The sequence below is a fragment of the Rhipicephalus sanguineus genome, chromosome 1, assembly GCF_013339695.2.
Source record: "Rhipicephalus sanguineus isolate Rsan-2018 chromosome 1, BIME_Rsan_1.4, whole genome shotgun sequence".
NCBI lineage: Eukaryota > Metazoa > Arthropoda > Arachnida > Ixodida > Ixodidae > Rhipicephalus > Rhipicephalus sanguineus.
In genome coordinates this window covers 224,801,747-224,828,057 of record NC_051176.1, presented here as the reverse complement: position 1 = coordinate 224,828,057, position 26,311 = coordinate 224,801,747, and the positions used below count along the sequence as shown (strand labels likewise).

General features: G+C 45.6%; 1 protein-coding gene across 2 annotated transcripts in view; it reads left to right on the top strand.

The window, feature by feature from the left end:
- LOC119373293 (DNA-binding protein D-ETS-3) overlaps window positions 1-26,311 on the top strand; it is a 175,747-nt gene that overhangs the window by 115,995 nt on the left and 33,441 nt on the right. For both annotated transcript variants that reach the window (XM_037643321.2, XM_049419823.1), the window contains exon 5: window positions 20,170-20,220. In XM_037643321.2, coding sequence (XP_037499249.1) covers window positions 20,170-20,220 — 51 coding nt within the window. The remainder of the gene's footprint in view (window positions 1-20,169; window positions 20,221-26,311) is intronic.

The window sequence follows — 26,311 nt, the reverse complement described above, 5'->3', positions numbered from 1 at the left end:
CTTCCAGCATAACTAGAAAGCAGGCTACAAAGTATGACCTGTCTGATCCTATAGGGATGAGAAAAAATCGGAGACAAAACAAGCTGGCCGATTACGAGTGAAAAACAGCGCTAAAATGACGGGACAAGAAAGGACACGAGACCACGGCGCTGTGTCCTTTCTCGTCCCGTCTTTTTAGTGCTGTTTTTCACTCGTAATGATGAACCAACCAGCCGAAATGCGTACCCTACTACAAGCTGGCCGACACCCCCGTCTCTTAAAGGAAAAAAAAAAAACACAGAAAAGAAACTCTAAAATCGCATTACATCCAGTACTGGAAACAGGAAGTTACCAGCCACATTTCGCTTAGTGAGTCGACGGAGCGACACTATTGCTACTGTCTTGGTGCCGACCCTCGTTTCCGTCGATGGTTGCCATCGTACCACAAAATGTTGCCGGAAATGTCTCATTGTTTTACATCGAATCCTGCCAACGGAGAGCAAACAGTGGTGCCTGCATGTACATACACGTTCCTTTGTTTGTTTGAGGAGGAAATGTGATTTGGTGCAAGGAGTTCGTGCGTGTTTCATAACGCTTGTTTTACTGTCCTATATAAAGCGTCCTGATCGCTCGTGATTACTGGTACTGCAAAGGTCAAGCGAGCAGCATTCGGAATGAACAACCCATTTGTTTGCTTTTTACGAACTTTCATAAGATCAGCTTTTTAAAATGCCGATGGTTCCGTTTTTCAAGGACAGCCATATTTTGTCACTTCCCCCACCCACCCCTCATCTTCCTGGTCTTTTTTTTTTTGTATGTGCGTGCTGCACGCTATACAACTTCCAACGTTTGTCGCCGATCTTGAAAACCCTTTTGTACATTCGCTTACCATTCAAGCATTAAGGATGACGAAAAACAGTTACGGCGTCTGCGAGACGGGTAAGCTTATAAACCGCAGTTAGCATAGTTGGAAAACGATGAAATTACAACACCATTCTTTTCGTTTGACCATATTTTAGGGTAGCGTGCGGGAATTTCGGCCTGAACTACACCTAAATGTAACTAGACGACGGCACGCTACTTTTGCAGTCTACCGTTCATAGTCTGAACGCCACTGAATTAGCTGCATATGTGTAAAGTGTGCGTACAACTATTTATTTCAATTGCACTCATTCTGTGGTCTATCTTCCAGTTCCTCTTTGTTGCTTATCACTTCAGAGCAGTTCTATGTGGAGTGAAAGTATGCGTGCAAAATCTGCTTGTTATAATAAATGTTGAGATTTGACGCCCCAAAACCACGATATGATTATGAGAGACGCCGTAGTGGAGGGCTCCTAAATTTCGACCACCTGGGGTTCTTTAACGTGCATCTATACATCTAAGCACATGGGCCTCTAGCATTTCGCCTCCAACGAAATGCGGCAGCCGCGGCCGGGATTCGGCCGGGACTCAGAAAAGGCGAACCTGTCACCGTGTATACAGAAGCAGCCGTGCATGCACGCATGTAAACCCGAAACAGCAATGTGGCATTGCCACGTGCGCCGCTTTGCATGAGTACATAGTTGTGTTTTGTAGCTGATACGTCGTAAAGGCCTCCATTGGATTGGGTCGGTGCGCTGCGCTGAAACGCAAGAACAGCTGTTCACATAAGCATAGGTGCATGTCAAAGAACCCCAGGTAGTCGAAATAAATCGTGAGACCACATTACGACGTGCCGTACAATTATATCATGGCTTTGCCACGTAAAGCACCAGCAATCATTCTTGGTCTCGTTCTTGCAGACTTGATGCTTTCAGGTGGTATGCGAGGGATTATTGGTCAGCTGCCAGCTCGTAATAAGTTCACGTGCTACGTGACGCCAACAAGGCAGAAAAAGAGTGTTCCACACTCGCCGTCATGGCTACTGGCGGCGCTGACTGACGCTCCCACGTTTAAATGCACACATATACCCTAAAAAGTGGACGGGGGGATGGCCGCCGCGGTAGCTAAGTTGGTAGAGCATCGGACGCGTTATTCGAAGGTCGCAGGTTCGGTCCCTGCCCGCGGCAAGCTATCTTTTCGTCCACTTTTCTTTCTTCACAATTACCTTACATTTATTACTAAAAACATCCCCTATACTTTCCTTGGCATTATTGTCTGTTAGTTCTCATTAGCAATCATTATTGTCACTGTCGTATAAGATAGTCAATGTCTGTTTTCGCTGTGACGAATACCCGCATACCACGGGCCATTGTATGCGGATAGGCGCATACTACGCATGACATTGGGGAAAGGGTTTCATAACGTACACGACAGGCACAGGCCCGTCGCCAGGAATTTTTTTCGGGAGGGGGGGGGGGGGGGGCACTTGCTGAAAAACTTGACTATTTGAGAAAAACATCACATCTATTTTCATTATTTATTTTTGGAAAAAACACCAATTTCATCAGAATATCGGGGGGGGGGGGGGAGGAGGCGGGCCCCTAGCCCCCCCGCCCCTGGCTACGGGCCTGTATTGTTACTAGGGATGGCCAAATATTCGAGCGCTTCGAATATTCGAACGAATAGTACAGTACTCACAGAATAAATGCGCAGAAGACGGGGAGAGAGAAGAGGCTTGACACACACGAGCGCTTCGACACGAATTTAAACTGTTCGAAATTTTGAAGTAGTCGAAATGAACGAATATATGTATAGTTGACCGCTTGTAACACCCCTGTAAAGGTTGTTTCACTGCAGCGTATGGTGCTATACCGTGAAACCACCTATCCAAGAAAAATTCTCACTGCTGCGAAGCTACGCTTCCAGGTTAAGTGTACGTACATGTTATGTAGGCTACCTTCACCTCAATTACTTTAAAGCGCAGCTCTTAAAAGCCCGTTCCTGCGTTGAGCGGCGTTGGCGTCAGTGTAACCAACACACATGAAAAAATAAAGTGAGAAAAAAAATATCAAGGCTCGAATGGGATTCGAACCCGGGATCTCAGCGTGGCACTCGAGTTTTCTACCTCAGAGCCACGCTGTTTTTTTTTTTTTTGATCATGGTATTTAATAGAATGCGTATGAAAATAGTACACAGTATCACAACAGTAGAGTTACACTACTACAGACACTTAGCGACAATGAAAGTACAAGCACTTCCACAAAACTGGAAGACTAACTTATAGTCCTTCATTCCAGGGAGAGTTCTTCATCAGGTGTTGCACAGAAAAGGTGGCGAGGCTAAGCACCTCGCCAATATTGTGTACCAGTCCGGTCTGAAATCAAGTTCGTCGTAAACTTCTTTTAAATTAATAACCATTCGGGTGAAATGTATACGTGACGAGGTGATCGGCTCTGCGTTACGGTCCTGCATTCGCGTCTTCCACAAACTGTGCATACCAATAACAAGGAACATATCGTACGGCACTTCATCAAGAGGTGTTGGCATCAAATAACGAATAGTGTACGAATTAATTTCAAATTCTTTCTGCAGAGTTCGCTGAAGGACATCCCAGAAAAGAATCGCATCTTTGCAGCTCACGAAGCAGTGCTCTATTGTTTCAGGTACATCACAGAGACGGCAGTTGACCGAGGATACAAAAATGCCTTTTGTTTGTAACCATGTTTTTACGGGGAGTGTTTCAGAATGGAGTTTATAGAAGAATGTTTTTGAATTGGGAGATATATACATTTTTTGCACTCGTTTCAACACATCATGGCCTGGAAGATCAAAATATGATGATCGGTACAGCGGAGGTGGGAAGAGCATAGATATTAAGTCCTTATATAGTGTTTTGCGTGATACAGTATACAAATATTCTGTTGAAAATCGGGCTTTAAGAAATCGAACAGCAGAGTAAACTTCCTCCATAAATCCCCACAGGCATGGGCGTGCGGAGAAGTTTGAGGAAACAACCAAGTCAGGGAAACAATTAACAAAGTTAACTTGCAAGAACGAACGAATGATGGGATGGAATTGTCACGGAAAAAGAAGAAGCGTGAAACTGTTTGCCATAGATACAAATGTATTAAACCCAAACCACCGTCACTAACTTGTCTGAAAATGTTGTCACGACGCATGAGCTCAAAAGTCGAAGACCATATGAACGTTGCAAATATACGATGGAAGCGTTGCACGTAAGACCTAGCACAATGAATAAGCTGCAGCACATAGTAAAGCTTTGTTGCTAAAAAAGTATTACAAGCTTCGGCTCTCCCAAAAATGGAAAGGCGATATGGAACAAATGCCTGGGCCTGCCGTTCAATCAAAGGGACACGTTCTTTCCAATAGCGTGCACTGAATCTATACGCATCTAGTGGTACACCAAGGTACTTTGGTGGAATGCGAGTCCAGTTAACCCCTGCAAACTGGTTCGGCGTACTGCCCCATGAGCCAAACCATAATCCTAAACTTTTTGAGGAGTTTAAACGAGCTCCAGAAACAATGCCAAATTTCTCAATTTCAGATATCGCATTTTCAACACTTGGTTTATCGGTGCAAATGATCGCTGTTTTTTCCCTTTGTTGTCAGAACCACGCTGGTACTTGAAATTGATTTACAAAAAGACCTCATACAGGCGTCATGTCGGGCAAGGGATCGCGTTAACCTGTAATATAGCGTGGCAGAAGAGTAAAACAATCAGGCATCACACAATGCTAATTGCGAAACGAATGTGTGGTTTAAAGCTTCCCACCCACTGAAAAGTGCTCAGCTATAATTCTTCATCGTCATCAGCCACATGCAGCAATAACAAAGTGCACATAATACCTTACAGATGCGTAGCGGGTACCTCGCTTATCCGCAGAAAGACGAATAATGGCGTAGTCCGTGCTTCCCTACTTCACAAAATTTATCATTTATGGCGTAGTGGATACCTTGAATGTGTACTCGTATTATATAGTTGCCCCGAGAAAATTAAGAAGAGGCTCTAGAAAGGCCGCTGTTCCAGATTTCGCTGGGACTGTGCTTCCGCGCAGACCTGGCGTTTTAGAGCACAGCTGCGCCCGTTCCTGCGCCGAGCGGCGTCGGCGTAACCGATAGAGCGAACGAGTACGAAAGCGAGCGACCGCGGAGTCTGTCGATATCACAGACACTGGCCTATAACCTCGCTTTCTTCTTCCGTCACGCGCGCTGTCCCCTCGGTCGGAGCTCGTGCGGTTTCAGAGCTGGCACGTGCACTGCGGCTTGCTTCGCCTCTCGTAACGGGGGTGTCAGCGTTTCGCTTGGTCCACGACGCCTGCAATGCACAGAGTGGTATGCGTAGCACTCGAGCGATGGCAGCTTCTGTGGCAATATGTAACGAATGTTACATTGCTACGACTGCGGAAAGCCAAAACCTCAAACACGGTTGGCGTTGCCCCAACACGAAGCTGCGCTCGGAATACGCATTAGGCAGTACTGTAATAGTCAGTGAATTTTTCAGGTGGAAAACTGTGTGCGCTAAGCACGGTAAATTTTAAAGCGTAACGTATTGTACCACTATTAACTTGCACCCTACTGATATTCAAACCTTACTGCTATTCGAAGTTTCTTCCACTTCACTTCGAACCAAAAAAGTCACATTCACACATGCATAGCTTCAATTCTTAAATAATTGTGCAAGTTAGTTGGGTCATGACAAAAATGCTCATTTTTCTTTATAATATGTCATATATACGGTATACTATATGCTATTCGAACTATTCGATTCGAAATTATTAGACCAAGTCACTATTCGCTCATCCCTAAATGTTACACATGTCATGACCTGTCAGACATGTTCGTCATACACTCATACCCTCCTATGCCAATTTTGGTGTACGTATAACAGGTTAAGGAGACGACCATGAGAACAGCAAGACGTACGCGGCTGGATAGTATAGATAGAAACCGTCAAAATGCATTCGGTCGCCAAGAAATGATTCGCATATAATAATAGCACTAATAGTGCAAGCACTTGCAATTCACATCTGGTGAAAGGGACAAAACAGTTTGTAATTGAATAAATGTATCGTTAGTCATTATACAAGAAACAAAATGGTCTGACGTTGTTAAGGCAATCCGCAAGGCCAGCGATCTAAACAACTTTATGTAATACAAAATTAGCCATCCCACAAAACAACGTTATTTTTCCAGAAAAATAATAATTTATATCCGAACTTGTTCTTCTATTCTCAGGCGAACAAACAAAAGAGAAAAAACTGCTAGCCGATAAGTGTGACATTCAGTGATGAGATTCAATGCGCCTTTAATAAGCATTTGTACTCCAAGTACTTATCCGCTAAAAAAAAAAGAAAAGTCATTGCATCTTGGGCGAAGAGGCATGAAAATTACACTGGTACGAAAAAAAAATGAAAATAAGATAGAAATAACCGCTATATGACGGCGGGCAACATATTTTTGGTTATTGGCCCGCAACGAATGATACCACCATAGTCGTTACTGTCACTGTAATTATATCCGAGACGGGTTGGCAAAGGATGCCTGTAGAATGAGCAGAACGGCCTTGAGCTACAAAGGGGAGTGGATAGGAATGAACAGGATTCATCCTGTTCTCGTTGCTTTCATAGGATTCCTTAATATGAAAATGCGATCACTTTAATAGACTTGTTCTCCGCGAATGGTCCAGCGCGCGCGGAAGTTGGTTCCTCGAATCTTTCAACTAAACTGTCAGTATGGCCCCTGGACCTCCTGTCACAGTTCTATTTTTAAAAAAATGGAACTGTGAAATGATCTGTGAAGGCTTGCAAGGAGCAGCGGTCATTTTCAATGAGGCCCTCATTGGCCTTGCCGAAGTTATTTCGGAGGGAGTGTGCATCGTTACTATACCGAAGACATATGATATGAATATGGGATATCGAAGTAACATGGACAACAAGGGTTAGCAAGACATCAGTCAGGTGTGTCCACAGCGTCTCAGTACATGTGCTGCCAAGAACTGCAAATGGCAACGGATATAGCTAGGTGCGCTGCTATCCACGTCGTTCACACGGAAACTAATGAGCCGTTGACTTATAATAACGATATTTGACCATTCGTAATCAACCGCTGATAATTAAACGCCGTCTCTGCCCATGGAATTTTATGATAAAATCGTGTAATAGCGTTAAAGCAGACATATGCTGGAGATAAGCGAGTGTTTTGCTTTCTGACCGGTATAAATTGCGGCACCCACTGCAGTAGTGTCTACTCGGAAACTGTGCCAATTGAGCTTTCTTATCGGTTACATTATTAATATAATAGTTGTTGGGGTTTTACGTCCCAAAACAAAGATGTGAATATGCGAGACGCCGTACTGGAGGGCTCCGGAAATTTCGGCCACCTGGGGTTCTTTAACGTGCGCCTAAACCTAAGCACACAGACCTCTATCATTTTGCCTCCATGGAAATGCGGCCGTCACAGCTGGGATTCGATCCCGCGACATTCGGGTCAGCAGTCGAGCACCATAACCACTAGTCGGTTACATTCGATACTGTTTTGTGGCCATGTCAAGCATGAGTCTCATATTTCTGCGTATGTGGGTTGTCCGAACCTACGTCGGGAAATGGCTACATAGGGGGCGGCGACGGTGACGGGACATCAGCCGCAAGAACACCCCAAGAGCTCTGCAGCGCAGCATCCGGACCTACGCATCTTTCAAAGTGTTGCGAGGCACATAGGTCCAGATGCTGTGAATACGGGTTCCGCCTTGCATTTAGGCTCATGACGCGATAGTAGTTCGCGATGCTCCTGTGCTTTAATTATTTATTATTATTTTTTTGGCGCTGCAGAACTCTGGGTGTTATTGCGGCTGTGGTCGCATCACTGACGCCACTCCCTATACAGCCTTTTCCGACATTTACCATTAAATGACATGAATTCATATAGCGGTATTCTTTGCCTTCGCTGACTTCTAAAACTTGTCTGGATGGGTTGCAGCTACAATACGAATGCGCCTCTCTATTCCACCCAACACGGGTCTCTAACTGCTCACACTCGAGCACATGGATACGAAACATAGTTCCTCGATAAAGGTGTTTACAAACGGCTCGACGGTGATCGTTCGCATCCGCTCTGGCTTTCGTCGTGCCATGAATACGCGTCATTTGACGGCCTCGCCTATAGTATAACAACAGAACATCGTCATTCAGTAAACGTGTGGTAATAGGAGAGGCAGTTTTCTACATATCATGGCAACCCCCTCAAAATGTGAACAGCATTCAGTGACACGAAGTAAGACTATGGAGCGATACTTATAGGTAAAGAAGGCCTGGCTGTTCCTAGCTCTACCTGCACACTCAAACCCTGGCGGCAAACTCAAGCCCTGGCTGCACACTCAAATGTGTGGTCACAGTCTGCGGGGCAACGAACACGCCGATGCTGAAACGACGAAGGCTCTCGACGACACACATACACAGCTTGTTATTTCCTTTTCTCGCACGCCAATTGCCTTTTCTCGGGTGGATATGAAAAAGGACAAAAAGAATTGACAGTCTCTTTACAGCTAACGACAAGGAGAACGCAGGCGAAGGCATATATGCTGTCAAGAGACATTCGATAAATTACTGACCTTTGGTACAATTCGCGTTCGCGCCTTCGACGCCGGACGGCAGATAGATTTCTCATGAACCATATAAGGTTTTCGCCTAATTATACTGGTTGTAATAATCCTCCACTCTCGTCTGCTGATTCTTGATGCGTAGAGCTGTCGGGCTTCTCCGTAATAAGTGCGACCATAGGGAGAGCATCCAAAGACGCTTTTAGTAGCAGGTGCTGCAAGAACATAGAAAACAAAAACTTAGTGCAGCAGTTCCAGTATTCTGCACCGGTTTGTGCTGGGAATCGCCGTTTACACGTCGTTAGGTGAATTTTGTGCGGCATGTTGAGTCCCCAGACTAAAAGCTGGACGATAAGCATAAATATATAACACATCCTACATGTGGTCATCCTCAGTGCATGGAAGATTGACGAAGGTTAGTTCGTATATACTGTAATGCCTTATATGACAACAGCCAACGTTTGTCATATAAGGCATTAAATTCGGCCGTTGAAGTTAGTATACTATATTTAGCATCAAGGCCATCCAGCACTTACTTGACTTTTTTTGTAAGGATGCTGGCCTAGATTAAATGGTATGAGTAAACATGTCCGCTATGTGCATTGGCTCTTCTCACTGTCATAAATATAATAACCCACAGCTACTAATAACCCATAACGCCCTTTTTTTAGGGTCTCCGTAAGCTCGCCTCCATAAGAACGTTATCCTTAAAGTAAGTTTCTTCTTAAGCATGTAGGGAGGGAAGGAAGCTCCTTCTACAGAAGGCGCGGTGTTTATTCAGCGCATTTCGCTTGGCAGAACGTACAAGAGATAAAACGAAAGACCCAAAGGAAGCACACAGCTCAAAAGATGCGCGCGAGTAAAACGGGAAGAATATACCAACACGTAGGGGGGAACGCGGCGGGTGTTTCCGGGGAGTGGAGTATCCTCCCTCTTGATTGAACGAGAAAACAGCATCGGCGAGAAACAAATTTACATGGAGCACGCGGGCAGTGAGCGGGCGCTTTGGGTCCGAGATGCACCAGCCTTGGTTCCTATGCGCCTTTCACAACAACACAAACTAGGCTAAAAATTTAAGAAATAGTGTGATTTCGTGGATTCGATGTATACCGAGCACGTAACAAGTGAGGGTTATCAACAACCTTTCAGGAAAGTGCGCGTTGCTCTCCTCTGCGGGCGCGAATGGTTGTACAATGTCGCTAGACTTTGGAGCCTTTGTGGCCTCCCGCCATAGCACGTAAAAATGTGCATGTTGATAATGACGTTGCAGGCATCTTCATTTTGCCAGAGCCTGGGTAGGTAAATGACGGGGTACTTTTCAGTGACCTGCCGTTCCCTTTTACTGTTTTTGCCATGCAAAAAGTGCACGCACGCCGCTGCCCCTCCCTCGTGACAAGCATTCATAAGTTATCTCATTCATCCCCCTGAACGGCTTTCCCCACTTCTCATTCAGCTATTCAGAAGAAGACACGCAAGTTGGGCGAGTTGGTGAGGTTCCATGGTAAAAATGTAAAACAGCGCTTACTTAAACTCAAGACGAAGGAAGTGTGTGTCTCTTCTTCCTTCGTCTTGTGTTTAAGTAAGCGCTGTTTTACATTTTTACCATGGAAGCTATTCAGGTAGGTGATGAGGCATAGGTAGAATGATCAACCACTGCTCTAACCTTCTTCAAAACGCTCTTGTGGAAGAATCGCGCGACACGAACAGGCAAGGCTGTTTCTGCACTCAACGTTGAGCACAGAAGACATGGTACAACGTCACCTGTGATATTCCGTATACGAATAATCATACCGACAAACGCACGGAACAATTCCTTTCACAGAATTTTCATTTATTCACGTTCGTCATGCTCCAACACAGGAAACAGCAATCTATCATGCATGTGTGTCGTAAATTGCATAGAGCACACCTTCCTACAGCAAGTCTATTTTTATAAAGAGGACACGGAAGAAATATGTGGTGCACCAAACTCAAGTATATACGGAAGTTTGGCCTCCGTTATGTCATCATATTAAGCAATCTTTGGCCTTTTAACAAATGCAGGCAGACAGTTGAAAGAATAATTTATCAGTGCAGCACAATTCGCTGCTTTTTCTCAGTGTCCCTGGAACAATTCAAGTGAACGAATACTACAAAGCCTTTTAAGGGAAGAAAAAAAAATATCTAGAAAAGTTTTACAGAAACCATCGACTATAACTGTCGACGAATTTGAATAAACGCTTGAATTAAGAAAGCTATATAAAGTGAATGATACCGTGACTGTGTATATTTGTTGCAGTGAGGAGCTTAGATAAGGCCTGTTGTTTTATTGTGTAATTTTGTATAAAACAGAGCCGCTAACCAGCGCATCTGTATTTCGGAAGGCACTATGTGCGTGCCGAAGTGCTGCAAGAGTTTGCGTTCGGCGACGAACGAACCCCGAAACATGCAAAAGCTTCTGCAATGTCAGCTCCTTAAGTGCTGGTGTTTCATTAAGTCTAAATGCTCAGATGTCTCATCAAACACGAGAATTGACAGTCGGCGTCGTCAACACGGGTGCTGCAAAAAACCATCACGCGATGGCGTCACCATATGACGTATCACGACGTCACTATGACGAAACGTGATGGCGTCATCACATGACATCATCGCTTGATCAAAGGTGGGCCGACCACGGAGGCAGTGCAAAACCAGGTCAGGTGCAGAAAGCTTGCAATGCCTCCGATATTAGAGGCTGTGCAAAACCACGCTATAGGTGAAGAAAGCTTTCGGAGGTGGGGGAGGATCAGTACGTATGATCAGGAGGATCAGTACGTATCAGTATGCGCCACATACAGTGGGTATGTGTCAAGCAGCTCTTAGCATATCTTAGCCATGCATGTATAGTATAGCATGGGGGTGGCAAATGTGAATGAGGGTGAGCAGGAGTGATGTGGAGGTGAGGAGGAAGGAATAGAGGAGGGGAGAGGGTAAGGCATGCATAGCCTTGTATATAGTATGTTTAGCAAGAGAACGGGGAAGGGAAGTGAGGATGAGAAGGACTGATTTAAGGATGAGGAGGAGGGAAGTTTGGTGGAAAGGGAGGAGGTGAGAGGGCAAATCATAGCATAACCATGTACAGTACAGTATAGCAAGGGGTGGGAAAGAGAAATGAAAGTAAAGAACACCGAACCAGAAACCCTGGGAATTGAGACATGTATTTCTTATTAGAGAGGTTGTCTTGATTGGTGTGTACTTTTGGCATGTGAGGATATTCAAGTACCATTTGTTCTTTGACTGCTTAGTCGTGCAGATAAGACAGTCTGCTACAAGCACACCTGTCGAGGTTATTTTTCGCTATACGAAGGGCCGAGAACACTTCGGAGAATACCGCGGCAAAGAATGCTCCGCATTAAAATGAAGTTTTGAACACGGACACAACGGCCGAAGACCTATACGAGTAACTTCGTTTTGTAAAGGTGAAATTGTGCACGACCTTAAAGAGCTGGGCGTAAATTATGAATGCTACAATATCTATAGCGGGAGAGAGGGAAAAGGCAGGGAGGTATGCTACCCTGTACCGGAGAACGGGGGCGTGGTTGGTTGAAAGATAAGAGAGTAAGGGTGTGAGGAAAATGAAAGCTGGGAGCACAGACACATCATCACAGTGGGTAACTATTGTCCCAGCGCAATGTCACTTGTCTATCACACAAAACACTAATTCAGGCTAAAGCCGCTTTTACAGGCGTGTCGCCCTTAAATACTGCAACAGTGCCTTCGTCGCTTTTAGCTGCGATGTCTTAAGCGGGAGACATTGCAAAATGGTTGCTCCGATATTTAGCTGGAACAATGTTTCTGTAGCAAGCTACACGTCACCGCACGTATACTCTTAGCCAAGCGGACATGTTTTATTTACCACAGCGTGTCTTTGTAGTACATCTACTAACTTGGCATTCGAAAACAAAGTCAAATTGCCTTCTCGGGGAGTACTCCTTTCGTGTGCGACACATCGAATAGAGATAGCTCATTGTGCGATGACGCATTCAGGTACACGTCACAGATGTGCAACCTTATCTGATTATTACGACGCCCTTTGCATTTCCTGCGTAATGAATAACACACTGATAGCAAGTAAAGAATCGAATGCTCAAAGGGCGTTCTCTATTCAACTTTGGATAATAATTTCCGGGGTTTTAAGTGCTAAAACCACGATATGATTATGAGGCGCGCCGTAGCGGAAGGCTCCGAATAACTTCGACCGCCTGTTGTCCTTTAACGTGCGCTGTTATCGGACAGTACAGAGGCGTCCAGCATCTCGCCTTCATCGAAATGCGACCGCCTCGGCCGGGATCGAACCCGCGTCTTTCGGGTTCTCTTTTGTTTACGAAGGCTGCGGACCGAAAGGACGTTCAGGAGAGTTAGGGCACCAGGTTTCCCCACCATGATATTATGAATGAATTCTTCAAAAATTGAACCGGACGTTGTCATGATGTTCTGCCGACGAGCCCGGTGTCGCGAGATATGGATTTAATATCCGCTGTGGGCATATTCACACGAAACAGTATGGAATAAAAACAGAAAGAAAGAGAGAAAGAAAGGGCCAATACGCGTACCGTTGGCTACATGTTCAGTTGGAATAAAAAATAAGCGAAGCTCCGGCCCTGGTATATAAGAACATTGACACACTACTCACTGGGTTCACTGCGCAAACGTGCATATATCATGCAGTGACGCGGCTGCGCATGAGTGCGCTGTATACGGCTTCCAATTTTGGTCGCATGTCAGTCTGCTTATATCAGAGCGTTGTGTCCTGCTTAGTACATCGTTTTTTCCCCACCAGCTAGCATATGGACGTTGTTAACCGTGATCATCGCAAATCACGAAACCGATTCTTTCTTAGTTCCTACGTGTGAGTGAATATGCGGTGTGATTCTTCTTCGTATTATTATTTTTTTTTCACCCACGGAATAAATCGAGCGACGTTTTGTTACCCTGAGAGGTGTCGGAGTTATTTATGTTAAACTTTCGTTACGCTAACGGAACAAGTTTGCTTTGATCTCTTTATATGCGTGCAGCTCGAACGCTTCCGCTGCACCGCCGGCTGTTACAGAAGGTCGAAACAAGCTTGAACGCGCCCTATGCCTCTTGCGTAGTATATACCGAATTGTACAAAATGGGCGACAACAGAGCGTCAAGGTTCTTCGCGTGCGCTTGCCGAGGCGCGCACGAGGCACGTCAAGGCGGCCGAAACGACCCTGCTCTCGCACGCGACGCGCTTGCACGTCCGCACATGCACGCCGAGTGCAAACAAATACACACGGGTCGCACGCATAGCGCGACGCGCTCTAATGGCCGCGCGTCCGTCAGAACCAACGCGACCCGCGAAACAACCGAGCAAATTCTGCTCGCAGAGAGCATGCCAGGTCGTTCGGGTGTGCACGTGCGCGAGACGGAGAGGTGAGACGCCTGGCGAGAATAAAGAGCGCGTTGGCGAGTCAGCCGCCGCGATCTCCATTAGCCCTGACCGGCGCTTTGTTTGTCCTCGCAAACACCGGCTCCGCGTACAGCACCTACGCAGAAACATTTGCGCATTTGTTTCGTGCACATATTCGGGGCAAGCATATGCTACACAGAAAGGCGAACACAACGAGTGGTGCTACGATCAGGCCGACAGTCCACGTGCGACTGCTGCGCTTTGAGCACTGTCAACTGTCGCACTGGCACGTGCGTGTTCATGGGGGCGCGCACCTGGAAAACATTTGCATTACCGAGCAGTAAAAGCTAGCGCTATAGGAGCGCCTGTTCAACACTTACCGTCGCTGCCTTCATAATACGCCCCAGAACGCGTTCGGAGGAGCGCTAAATAACGTTGTTTCGGCTGGCTGAAGAAATATTTCTATCTTTCAACTTCATATACAGAGATGATAAAATATAAAATATGTAAAGTAATGCAGTCTTGCTTTGTTTTTCTTTGTTCGACCAACCAGAATTTCAGCGGTCTGCAGATACATGCAGGATCAACAGTACATGACACCCGCGGCTGAGGCCACAAAATTGTGGTAATATTACATGAACTGTCTGTGTATTCATTGATTTACACCCTACCTTGAATTACAAAAAAAAAAGCACGCATGGTGATGTGATACGGGCTAGATTTATTTTCGCCCAACAGATGTATATAATTAGAATTGTAACCTGGGCAAGTTGGCACTGAAAGATAAATTCATATACGATTAACTCGGACACACAGGCGTTAATACGTACGATACGGCGCACAGACATTCGTGAACGATGGTCTTTCCCTTGGTAATACGCAGGGAGCAAACAAAGATAACAGCTGCGTAACTGCGACCTACACAAGTAGCAGTTTGCAATCTATCGCAAAAGTATGCAAGAATATCGCTGACGTTTGCAGACACCATATTTCTGTGCTTACATAAAAGGACTAAAAGTGAGCTGCCTTGAGGAGCCGGCCTTGTGTGTGAAGCCATAAGAGCGTATACTTCGCACAATACTTTCTCAGCGGAGCTAGAACTAAAAGTTGAGCTGTCAGCGCACAAAGCAAGATAGAAGCTAAATATGCGTGTGCGTGATGCTGCAGGTGTAGCGAGCGGAAATGGCACGTGACGTAGACGGTGACGCTTGTCGTGGAGGTTTGTTTGATTCCCTCAACCTGATTACGTGGAAAAGCAATAGTGGGCAGCAGACTGTAATAATTTAATGCCATGTAAGCGGCCAGTATTCCAGAACACCAAAGGAGCTGCAGCGCCATAGGGAGAGCTCCTGGACAACCCTGAAAGACCACCCTGAAATGCACATAAAAAAAATTAAACTAGCTCCACTTCGCGGACATCGATGAAACAGTGCAGCTGGTGGCGTTCCCATTCATCAGGCTAACGTATTGCTATGTTTTGCAAGTATTTCAAGTATGTTGTATCACTGCTCTTTGTTAAACACTCTTTGTTAAGCTTTGAGTTGGTAGTATAGTTTCACTTCATCTTGACCATACCACTCTCATACACAGGTTGACACAGAAGCCTTAGCTTAAGATGCTCCGATATGTTGTATCACTGCTCCTTATTAAGCACTCTTTGTTAAGCTTTGAGGTGGTAGTATAGCCACCACCTTTTATAACCACAAAGTGTCACGTGACAGTGGTGTGACCGCGGTAACGCGCACGTCATTTGTTGTGCTAACCGTTGCCTTCTTCCTTTTTAGTGGAGGTTGTGTGTAGTGGGATTTACCCAATTTCTGTGGCGCATACCAGTTTATGATGAGGATAGTTTTCTGACGGGCCGCACAGATTCCTGTGGCACATTCCCGCTTGTTGGGCTAACTGTTGCCTTCATTTTCAGTGGACCAGTGTTGAGTACATGGGATTTACCCAATGTCTGCGGCGCGTACCCGTTTATGATGCCCACGAGCGTTACCACGGATCCCAGACATGAAAGGCTCGACCAAGAACAGCTTCGCTGTTAAAAGTATAATGCGCGCGCGAAATGGGATATGTGCTCTTTCCGCAGCGCATTCAGAAGCAGGGTATGAAAGACACGCTCAGTTAGCGGAAACTACACGAGTGGACTTTTACGGAGTTCCGCTTACTTCTCGGGCGTTTTCCTTTCTTTCTTTCTTTCTTTCTTTCTTTCTTTCTTTCTTTCTTTCTTTCTTTCTTTCTTTCTTTCTTTCTTTCTTTCTTTCTTTCTTTCTTTCTTTCTTTCTTTCTTTCTTTCTTTCTTTCTTTCTTTCTTTCTTTCTTTCTTTCTTTCTTTCTTTTTGAGCATTTGTTTCACAACTTCGCGGGCCTCGCACGAAGCACTTTGCGAGAATTAATTGCGAACGGCTGCTGCGCGAAGGCAAAACGCGTTGCAGTGCGCCGTCGCAACGCATTTTGGTTTCTGCGTATGCTGCGGGAGACTTACGTCGCATAGCCCTATAGTCAATGTCTATATGTTGCACCACTATGCGTTTGCGCTATACGGCACAGCCAACGTTACTGTATTAGACGGGGCGTTCGTTTTCTTAGTCACGGGTGGAAATTGATAGAAATAGAGAGATGATAACCTTTTATGAAAATCCCGGAGAGCATCTTGTGAGCATTCTAGAGGATATTGTTCATTGGTACTTTGTAGAACATCCCAATAAACCCTCCTTCCAAGAAGTCTAAGAAGATGTTCTCTATAGGTCTCAAGCGTGCAGCAGATAAAGTATCATATCACTATCATACCACTAAGCAAATATTATATATATATATATATATATATATATATATATATATATATATATATATATATATATATATATATATATATATATATATATATATTATTCCTCACACATGTGTTCAAAAGTGTTCATGCGCGTAGTGTTGGCGTGGTTTACGGCTGCAAACAAATTATATCGATTTTGCTCTATTCGTTCTACAACCACCTCATGTTCCAACTAATGAGCCATGTTCGAGTGGCTAGGCGTTTTTAATCATTGTTTGTACCCCAATAATGTTATAAGTGAAGGATGAGGCGCATCAATACGGGTTTCTTATGCGTTATTCCAAATAAGGCAGCTGTTATTGGAGCTCAGCAGCCTGCTCCTTTTTTCGCTGCGAACGTTAACAGATATGCCTTTAAGCTTAACCTTAATCATTCATCTGGGGCTACAGCCATGTCTTTGCGTGTTTCGACTCTATATATCACATTATGCTTCGAGGACTGTGCCACGAGGCTTTTACCGTGGCGTGCTGTGACATGCGAATGCAGCCAACTTCACCGCTAGGACTCATGCTGTGGGCTATGCGACTCTTTACATACAAGGCAACCTAACAAAAAACTCCCTATTCAATCTTTCGTTCCTTCCCAACATACGGTGTAAAGATCGAGTAGCTTGCGGGCCTCTCTTCTATTACGGCAATATCCTGTTGCTTATGTTTTTACTACAGAGACAGAAGCCTATGCTGCCCTTCCCGCTAAACTTCCTCACTGCCTTAACGTGAGGCAAGCGCTGACAGCCGCGCAAAAGTGAAGCACTGCTTCCTATTTTTACTCGATATCCAAGCATCTCGAAGCAGAGAAACTACCAAAAGTACACTTGTCGCGCCGTTCGTGTGCAGAGAAGTGGATCGACGAGAAAACAGAGAGGAAGTGAAAGAAGATCGAGGAATGAGCAAAAAGCAGTATAAATTTTACATGCCGCTGTGAACGTAACATTCGAAGAATCATCGCCGGGACCGTGCCGGTATAGCGTAGAAGGCAATGCGAAGAGCAAAATGCGTACATACATTCGCAGCGCCACTTGGAGAGCGGCAGCTCGCCGTTGCGCAAGTCTGGACCTATAACGCGGCAGTGTTAAAGCCTGCAGTCTTTTTTTTTTTCCTCAGCAAGAGGAAGGGCGCGCGCGCAAGAGGAATGGAAGCATAGGCAAATGGCGCATGGGCAGACGCGGCGTAGCCAGGAGGCACAGCAGCAGCCGATGTCGTCGGACCAGGGAGTCGATGCGACGCAGCTCGATACACACGAGCGCCTCGAGTGCCTTCTCTTGGCGCAGATTTTACTGGCTGGAAGCAACGATCGATACGCACATTTCCTTCACTTTCTTCTCGAGACCGCCTTCGGCGTCTTTACCGACTTACTTTCTTTCCTACCTCATTGCAGTCAATTCTGTCTGCGCCGGGCCATCTATATTCTTAGCCTTGCTGACAGACATAAAAGAAAACAAGCGGCAGAAAATTTGCCTTGACCACTTTTCTTTTTATTGCGCCAATGTAAGAGAAGATCTAGAATCTCTCTTTAAAACAGGGGCAGAAAAAAAGAAATCTGCGATAAAAGCGTGCATTCTTTTCGTTTCTTTTTCTACCATGCAGACCCCGTAGCTGGAGGGGGCTCTTTCCTGTCTCTCAACTTGCTTTGACAAACAGGGAGGAAAAAAAAAACAAACGAAAGGATGTGCAGAAAAAAAAATGATGGGTGAAACACAACTTACCCATCACGGGCAAGCTTTTCTCGAAATTATGTTTTACACGATTGGTGTTCAGGTATAACAGCGCCTCACCTGCCCTCTCCCCTTCGGTAGTTTCACTCTCACCTTTAGAGGCTGCTCTAGATCGCTTTAGCGTTTTTGTTTTTGTTTTTCGCTGCAGGAACCACGTTCTCAAGAAATGCCATGCAGGGCTATATTCTCCGAAAGCGCTTCGTTGTGTCAATTACGTTAAGTCTGCCAGTACTCCCAACATACAAAGTGCAATGCCCAATCCGTAAGACAGGATGAAGAAATGAACGATTATTAACACATGTCTGCTTTTATTCATCCTCGACTTCTTAGTTCTGAAAACTACCGCGCTCCAAACTTCTCGTGAATCGTAAATAAAGTTATGCCTTGGCTTGCGTAATTGCCTGATTGTTTCACACTTATACGAGCCGTAGTCGGACGCTACACTCAGTCTACATGAAAACGTCGACGGTGAGACGCAACAATGAGATTCATGGAAGAAAGTTGCCGCTTGTCTCGCATTAAAATCGAAGGTATAGATTGTATTTCTATAGCCATAATGGCACAAATCTATCTTCGTGATCACTGTTTGCAGATCTTTATACGTAAAAGCAGGTCGTTCTGTCAGCTTGGTTTTGCTTTGTAGAGCATATTCTGACAAGCTATTGAGAGCAGTAAAGTCGCCAGATAAATCACATGATAATGTTTCTTTTTTAACAGATAGTGTATAGATAAAACTGCGACGCTTAGATCATATTGTTAGCGACTTTACTTGGAATATTCAACTACATCAGGTACCATGCGCATGAAATGCATCTATGATACCGCTTGCAAGGGGTCTTGGTTGTTTGTGCCTTGTGTGGATGGTCGTACATAAGATGCGACAGCCTGGACCATGTTTGTCGAATCGATGAGCTTAGCCACAAAAGAGGCAATATTTTCATGTTCACTGTGTCAAGGGTAAATCCAAAACTCACCGGGTCTATTATGCAGTCGCCTAAGACCACTCGAAGGTGAAAGCCATCTTCTGCTTTTTCTTCCCAGTCGATGCATAGATACCCCCCTCCCCTTTTTCGAAAGCTCTATTTGACTAACGTGGTTTTGCACTGCCTCCGTGATCGGGCCACCTTTGACCAAGCCACATGTCATGAGATGACGTCATCATTTTACGCCACGTTATGTGACGACATGATGACTTCACAAATTTTGACGATCTGTGACGTCATGGTGACGTCATATGGTGACGGTATAACGCGATGATGATTTTTTGGATCACTCGCGTTAACGCCGCCGACGCGGGACGCCGGCGTCGCCAACGATGCAAACGGTCAATTTTCGTGTTTGATAAGGCATCTAAGGCTTTCGCCCTAATGTTCCGACGCGACCGGTTGAATTACTCCGTACTAATCTTACCAATGGAAACAGTCGATTCCGTAAGTCACGCGAGCTGCGGGAAAACGCAGATCAGAACGAATCAAGACTAACCGGCGACCTTCCGCGAATAGAACCACAGTAAGCACTTTAAGGTGTCGTGTGCATTCCAGTGTCTACAATGAAATCTTTACTTTTTGGAGCGTATTTTGGTGTACAATTCCTCTAACGCCACAATATCAAGAATGTGGAGATGTATCAAGCTGTAGATGCATTCGTTAAGCTGAACAATGATTTGAACCATGTGCATAGTGGATGATTCTGACAACGCTCCTTGAAAGAGAGGCGCGTGCTGTAACATAGCAATAGATGAACTAACGTATTCTGTGATGCTCTTTTCGTTCCAGAAACGTCGTACAAGGCCGCATGGGGATCACCATCACCGACTCAAGCACAAGGTTAGTACAAGTTCGTTTACTCATATTAACATATTACGACATCACATATGCGCAGGCATTGCATGCGTCACTTTTCAAGAGAGAACGCAGAAATATGCAGGTTTTACCTGAATGCTGCTGTCGTTAATCTATGTGCAACTCACAGCACCCGTCAATGTAATTTCAAACGAAATACCTGAATAGCAACCGTTTCTTCCGAAGTCAAACCGTTTCATATTTCGCTTTTTACGGATAATAATGTGATCAGGTATAACAACCTTGTGCGTCATAAAACTTCAGCTTAGCGCCTCTGCGCCTGCTCATCTCGCAAGGCTCGAGTCGCCTGCAATCCACAACATCCTCTTCCTACGACGGACCCGTACACTGCGGAAACCGCCACGAAGGTTGCAAGTTTGGCTCAGTCGTTATCTTTATGAACGCAAAGTGCTGCAACTACAATCACGATCTGAGTGTCTGAGTATACGTGTGACTTCGAATGAAATCACTTCGTTACAATCACCGTCGCGCCTTTCTGGTAACTAACATGTTACGTTGTCCACTTGGTTCGTCGCTTATGTGGCTGGCCGGCTACCTTCAGCGTGACAGCGCACGTAGCTGGCTATAAACGCATCACCGATTTCCTCATTATCGCGTGTCTTTCTTGTGTTCTCACGTGTTTTGAAAGACCGTAAACTAGTGTGAAACTTGAGCACGGACGTTGCCTACGACAAATATGCGACATATATATTCTCGCGGAATAGAGTTATGCAGAGGTGTTCGTGACAGCACGAGTCGTGAAGCGACGTTTCTACTTAAACGTGGCATAGCTCATCGTTCGCCGCAGCAACTATAGCTTCATACGAGGTGCTGCGGCGACTGTATGTAAAGTAGCGAAGTTTCTGATCTAGCGACGAAACACGTTTCGCGCTCCTGCTCTTCCGCCGTACAGAACGAAGCTCCTGCGTGCACGCAGAAACGTAAGATGGGGACCAATTCATGTGTGAAAGAGACAGAATGTGAATAGATGAATTTATACATGGGGTTTTGCCAGACCAACGCACCAGTGCGTCAGCGACCGTACACATGGGGAAGTGCATAAAATACGAAGGAGTGAAAAGTGTGGCTGAAATCCTAAATGTTCGTGATGTGCGTAAAGCATGCGGCCAAGCGGAAAATAAAATAAAATGCGCAGTCTTCCTTTCCAGCAATAGTCGGTCACAGGGATGGTTTGAAAATATTGTCACAAACGAGTCACGCAGCGTTTTTTTTTTTTTTTTGCGACTTCCATCATTTGAAGCATTTTGAATGTTTCCAGGCAGCCGAGCACGTAAAACGCTTTTTGAGTACCACTGTTTTTCACCCTTCAAGATCACACAAGAATTACGCAGTTTCTCTCGCGAAAAGTAACTAGCGCTCCCATCAACGCGTGTCTGAAATAACCCCAAGGCACTATATAATATAGTGCAGCTCTGTTTTCTACGACATGTCTGTGAGAAAATGTTCTTTAGACCTTATAGAACAAATGACCTGACGACCATGCAGCAACCCAGCATTACCTGAAACCCTCTTCCAACGGCCTCGTCGCCGGTTTAAATTTTACAGTGACACGTGAAAAAAGAGAATGCAAAGCAAACATCTAAAAAGCAAGACACGGATACCAGTGGTCCGCTTCACAAAGCTTCTCTGAATACAATAAAAATAACTAAGACCAAGCTCAGCACACACCTTCGCAATTTCGAAAGGCATAGCCAGCTGTAGAAGAAAGAGCGTAGACGGGCCGTCGTTGAAATGAGTTTAATGTAGCCAGCGTGTCGGTAAGGTGGGACAGCTGTATCGTCCACCTCCACGCTCGGCCGACCAGAAAGTCGCGGCAGCATGTGCGGTCATGTCGACACCTCCGCGGTTCCTTCGCCACCCCACGCTCTTCGCTGTGCAGAAACACCGGGAACTACGCTGGGCAACTTGCAAATTTAACTCCCCGTCCTCTCAGCCGAGCGAATTCGAGAAGCGCCCCTGTCATCTGCTTCTCGCTGCAAAACAGTGCGGTTAACTCGCGCGAATTCTGTCGCGCTTCTTTGTGCGCTATCGCTTCGAATTTGTTCACGCCTCTATTTTCCTTTTTGCAAGCCGCTTTTCGCTCTCCCTCCGCGTGGGTGTAAAAGCCGGCAGTCGGGTCGGGGTTGCCCGACACAAGCGCGAGCAGTTGTCGCGGTGCCGATAAGCGGGGTCATTGGGAAAAGAGGGAGGGGAGGCGACGTGTCCCCGAAGGGTGTCCCGTGGTACTCACCCGACCTGAGCTTTTTGATTACCCGATGTCGTCGCAGCACGCCCGACAAAGCTTGCCACCGCACGTTCATTGACTTTCATGAGGCCGACAGGGGTCGACCCACAGCCGCGCCTGCTGCGGCGACAGCGGCAAAAACCCTCCTGGGACGACGTCGGGCGCCAACAAATCGCTGTCACCGCCCAGGACGCCTCTCGCTCGCGCTCCGCTGGACGACCCATCTCTCCTCCGCTCGATCCGAAGCGTTACACATGCTCCCTTTCAACGAAACCGGCACGACCACCGAGCTGCCTTTATCGACGCCTGTAAAGCAGGGAGGACAAGTGACTGGCGGTGGTCGTCGGAATGTTTTGTACACAATAAGCGTGTCCGCTGAAACGTCAGAATGTGCATGATCGGGAAGCGTTAGTATGAAGAGTGCTGTTTAACTTGAAAATGATTTAAGGATGAGCGCACGGCACAGCCGCGCGTTGTCTCCTGACAACTCTGAGGTATGCCAGCGCTATCAATTATGAGCTTAACTCCTATGGTGGAAACAACGCCTGGTATCGGTAGTTCACAAGTCTCTTCGCGTTGAAAAAACCATGCGAGCGCATGCGCCGTCCAGACCTGTTGCATTGCACGCTGGCTTCGCGCTTCATTTGTTTAGAAAGGCGAGCAATGGCCAGCGAACGTCATGACGGAAAGCGCTTCGTATGCTTTCTGTATTTCAAAAGCCACTGCCGTCGATTAAATGCGTACAAGTTATTCTCGGGTGTCACTGCGCTTCTTCCTTTTTTTACTTGATTGTGTACTGAATAGGTTTGCACACACAGCTCACATTAAGATATCAAGTCAAAGGAACTGCGCGAGTCGACACTGAAGTGGTCATAACCGTTCGCCTCTCTTTCCTTCTCTGCTGAGCACTCCTCATCTGTGCGCGCTTGTCTTCGTAAAGAGGGAAATATGACTTAACTCTAATGCAAACACACTTTGGCATCTGTATACGTCGCATTATTTCCTATGGAATGAAAATCATCTTTCGCAGCATCTATAAAAAAATCTTGAGAAATTGATCACTCGTTTCCCACTATTGTTACAGGCTTGATTTCTTATACAAGAAAAATCAATCGCTGTTTGTCATACAGAATTTTACGCTACGTTTCTGCTATTAAGAACATAGAATTGCCCAAACGCGTAAGTTACACAAAGACAGGAGCGCGAGAGAGAAGAAAAAAGGGTCACGAAATACAAATTCCTTTTTACGTCTCCTCGAATCGAAAAAGAATGATTGCACCGCTTGAAAGTGGTGTAACAGAAGAGGTGGCATACACTGCGGCGATGGGAACATTTCGCGGAGTACTAATGGGGACTCCGTTAATGATTTACGAGCAATGATCCTGCACAATCCCCTCTCTTAATTATTTCGCGCGAATGTTATTCTATCAACGTTTATCTTTTATGTCTTGACCCGCAATCCTCAAGACATTCGCTTTCATTTGTCTGTTGGGAGCATTTTGGGTGCATATTCTCAGCGGGATAATTAAACGTGCCCATTCATGAAAGCGTGCACGAAGGGTGGCTCTCGTTCATTCTTGCAAGAGAGATTTCTTATGCAATTCAAAGCACTTTCCGCAATGAGAGCGCACTTACAACACACTTCAGAAGTTGTTGGCCTCGCAACTTCTGAAGGTATCCGTCTGTGCGTGGAAGAGCTAAGCGAAAGTACAAAATTGGAATAAGTCAGCTGATCTTGTGTGATTGCTATTGTCGTCTTAATAAACTATTATCCCTATAGTGTCCTTCGCCGTTTGTCTATTGCCTTACTTAATAGAATGCCACACAGCACGTGTGGTTGGCATCGTCTCTTACGAACAATTCTAGCTAAGAGGTTCTCGTGAATACGAGCCCTGCTTCTTGATTTTGTAAAATTTTTTAGCTAAATAATGATGTATAATCATCGCAATGAAAACGGCGCTTTATTATGAGCGTAGTAGTGGCATTACTGCTTTAGCTGGCGTTATGAATTAACATTCTTAACAAGGTCACTCATCTGGGAAAAGATAATCAAGTTCAGTAGGTTTTCATTTCTTCAGCGCGTTTTAGTGTGTTGGAATGGAATACAATAATATAATAATTAAAACACCGAATACAATCATATCAAAAGCCACGAAGACCAGTTTATTACAGTTCAATGCGTTTCTTCAGATCCAATATTTCATCTACTCATATTGTACTAAGATTGATTGATTGATTGATTGATTGATTGATTGATTGATTGATTGATTGATTGATTGATTGATTGATTGATTGATTGAATTTGCACACCCAGGCGAATGTATAAAAGAAGAAAAAAAAGCAGAACAATCAAATTAAAAATGATTTTTAAAGCTTCTACACAAGAACAAAAATAAACAGCTTGTATCCACGGGAACATTTAAATAGAGAAAATGCAAGGCACCTCGTGGTAGTCACGAGCTCAAGCAACATGAAAGAGTCGAGCAGTGTGCGAAGAAAAACCAGAGAAGCCCACCACTGTATGTGCAAATCAACTTCGTTGCTTTTCTCCCTTCCCAATACAAGAAAAGAAAATTCTCTTCGTTGTTCTTTTTTTTCTCGCCTTATCTTGTTCCGGTTCCTTACGAACGCCGGGCTCTTGCCCGCACTCGTGATTGTGTTCGCCATCGGATAGGACGGACCCAAGCGCGTATCTCGCATAGACGAATAACAGGCGGCCACAAAAAATCCCTCGACGTCTAACCTATTTGCCACTGATTGGGGATAGAGTCGTGTAGTCAGGTGCTCCGTGGCGAGCAGACCGAAAAAAGTAAAGGAGACAAGAACGAGAAAACGCCAGCGTCGTACGAACACGATCAGCAGACGGACACACGGATACGAGTGCAAGCGTGTTCACGAAAGAGAGAAGTGCCGACAACTGAGAATCAGGCCGGCGCGCGAAATGCAATTGCCGGGAGGTGCCAATGCGATTGTTTCCCACTGGCCGCCTTTTCCTGCTGAGAAGAAAAGTGAAACGACAATAAGTGCCTGCGTAGGACGCAACGCGTTCTACGCCGCGTTCCGCTACCGACAAGCAAAAAGAAAAGCACGTGCGAAAAAAACATCAGAAGTGCACGGTCAGGCGCCTGCCGGACATTGGCTGCAAATAAGTGAGTCAGAATCTGCAGTGTCAGGCGCTGTTGTGCTTCTCCTTGCTGGTGGTGCCCTTGTTAGGGCGGAAAGAACTCCCGCACAATGCAGCGCATTCTGTGTGTACGTGCAAACTCCGAGCGGGTTCGAGCTTGTGTGTGTGATTCCATCCTGTTGTCATACCATCTTCTTCTGTGTGTGCGAGTGTGTGTGTGCGCGCGCGCGCGCGCGTGTGTGTGTGTGTGTGTGTGTGTGTGTGTGTGTGTGTGTGTGTGTGTGTGTGTGTGTGTGTGTGTGTGTGTTTGTGTGTGTGTGTGTGTGTGTGTGTGTGTGTGTGTGCGTGTGTGCGCGCTCTAAGGCGAAAGCCACCTTTTCTTTTCTTCTCCGTCGATGTATTGATGCTTCCCCACCACCTTCCGAATGCTTTCTGCACCTGATCTGGCTTTGCACCGCCTCCGTGATCGGCCCACCGATCACGGAGGCAGTGCAAAGCGACGATATCATGTGATGATGATTTTTTTCATGGCTCGTGTTGACGCTGATGGTCAATTTTCGCCTTCGATGAGGCATCTAAGGCTTTAGCCTTAAAAAGCGGAAGTAACATCCTCGCGCAAATGCGTGGCGTTCTCTAGATGAAATACAAATGTCCCATCACGTGCAAAAGTTTGATCAATACTACTGTATCTTTTAATTTGTCGGCAC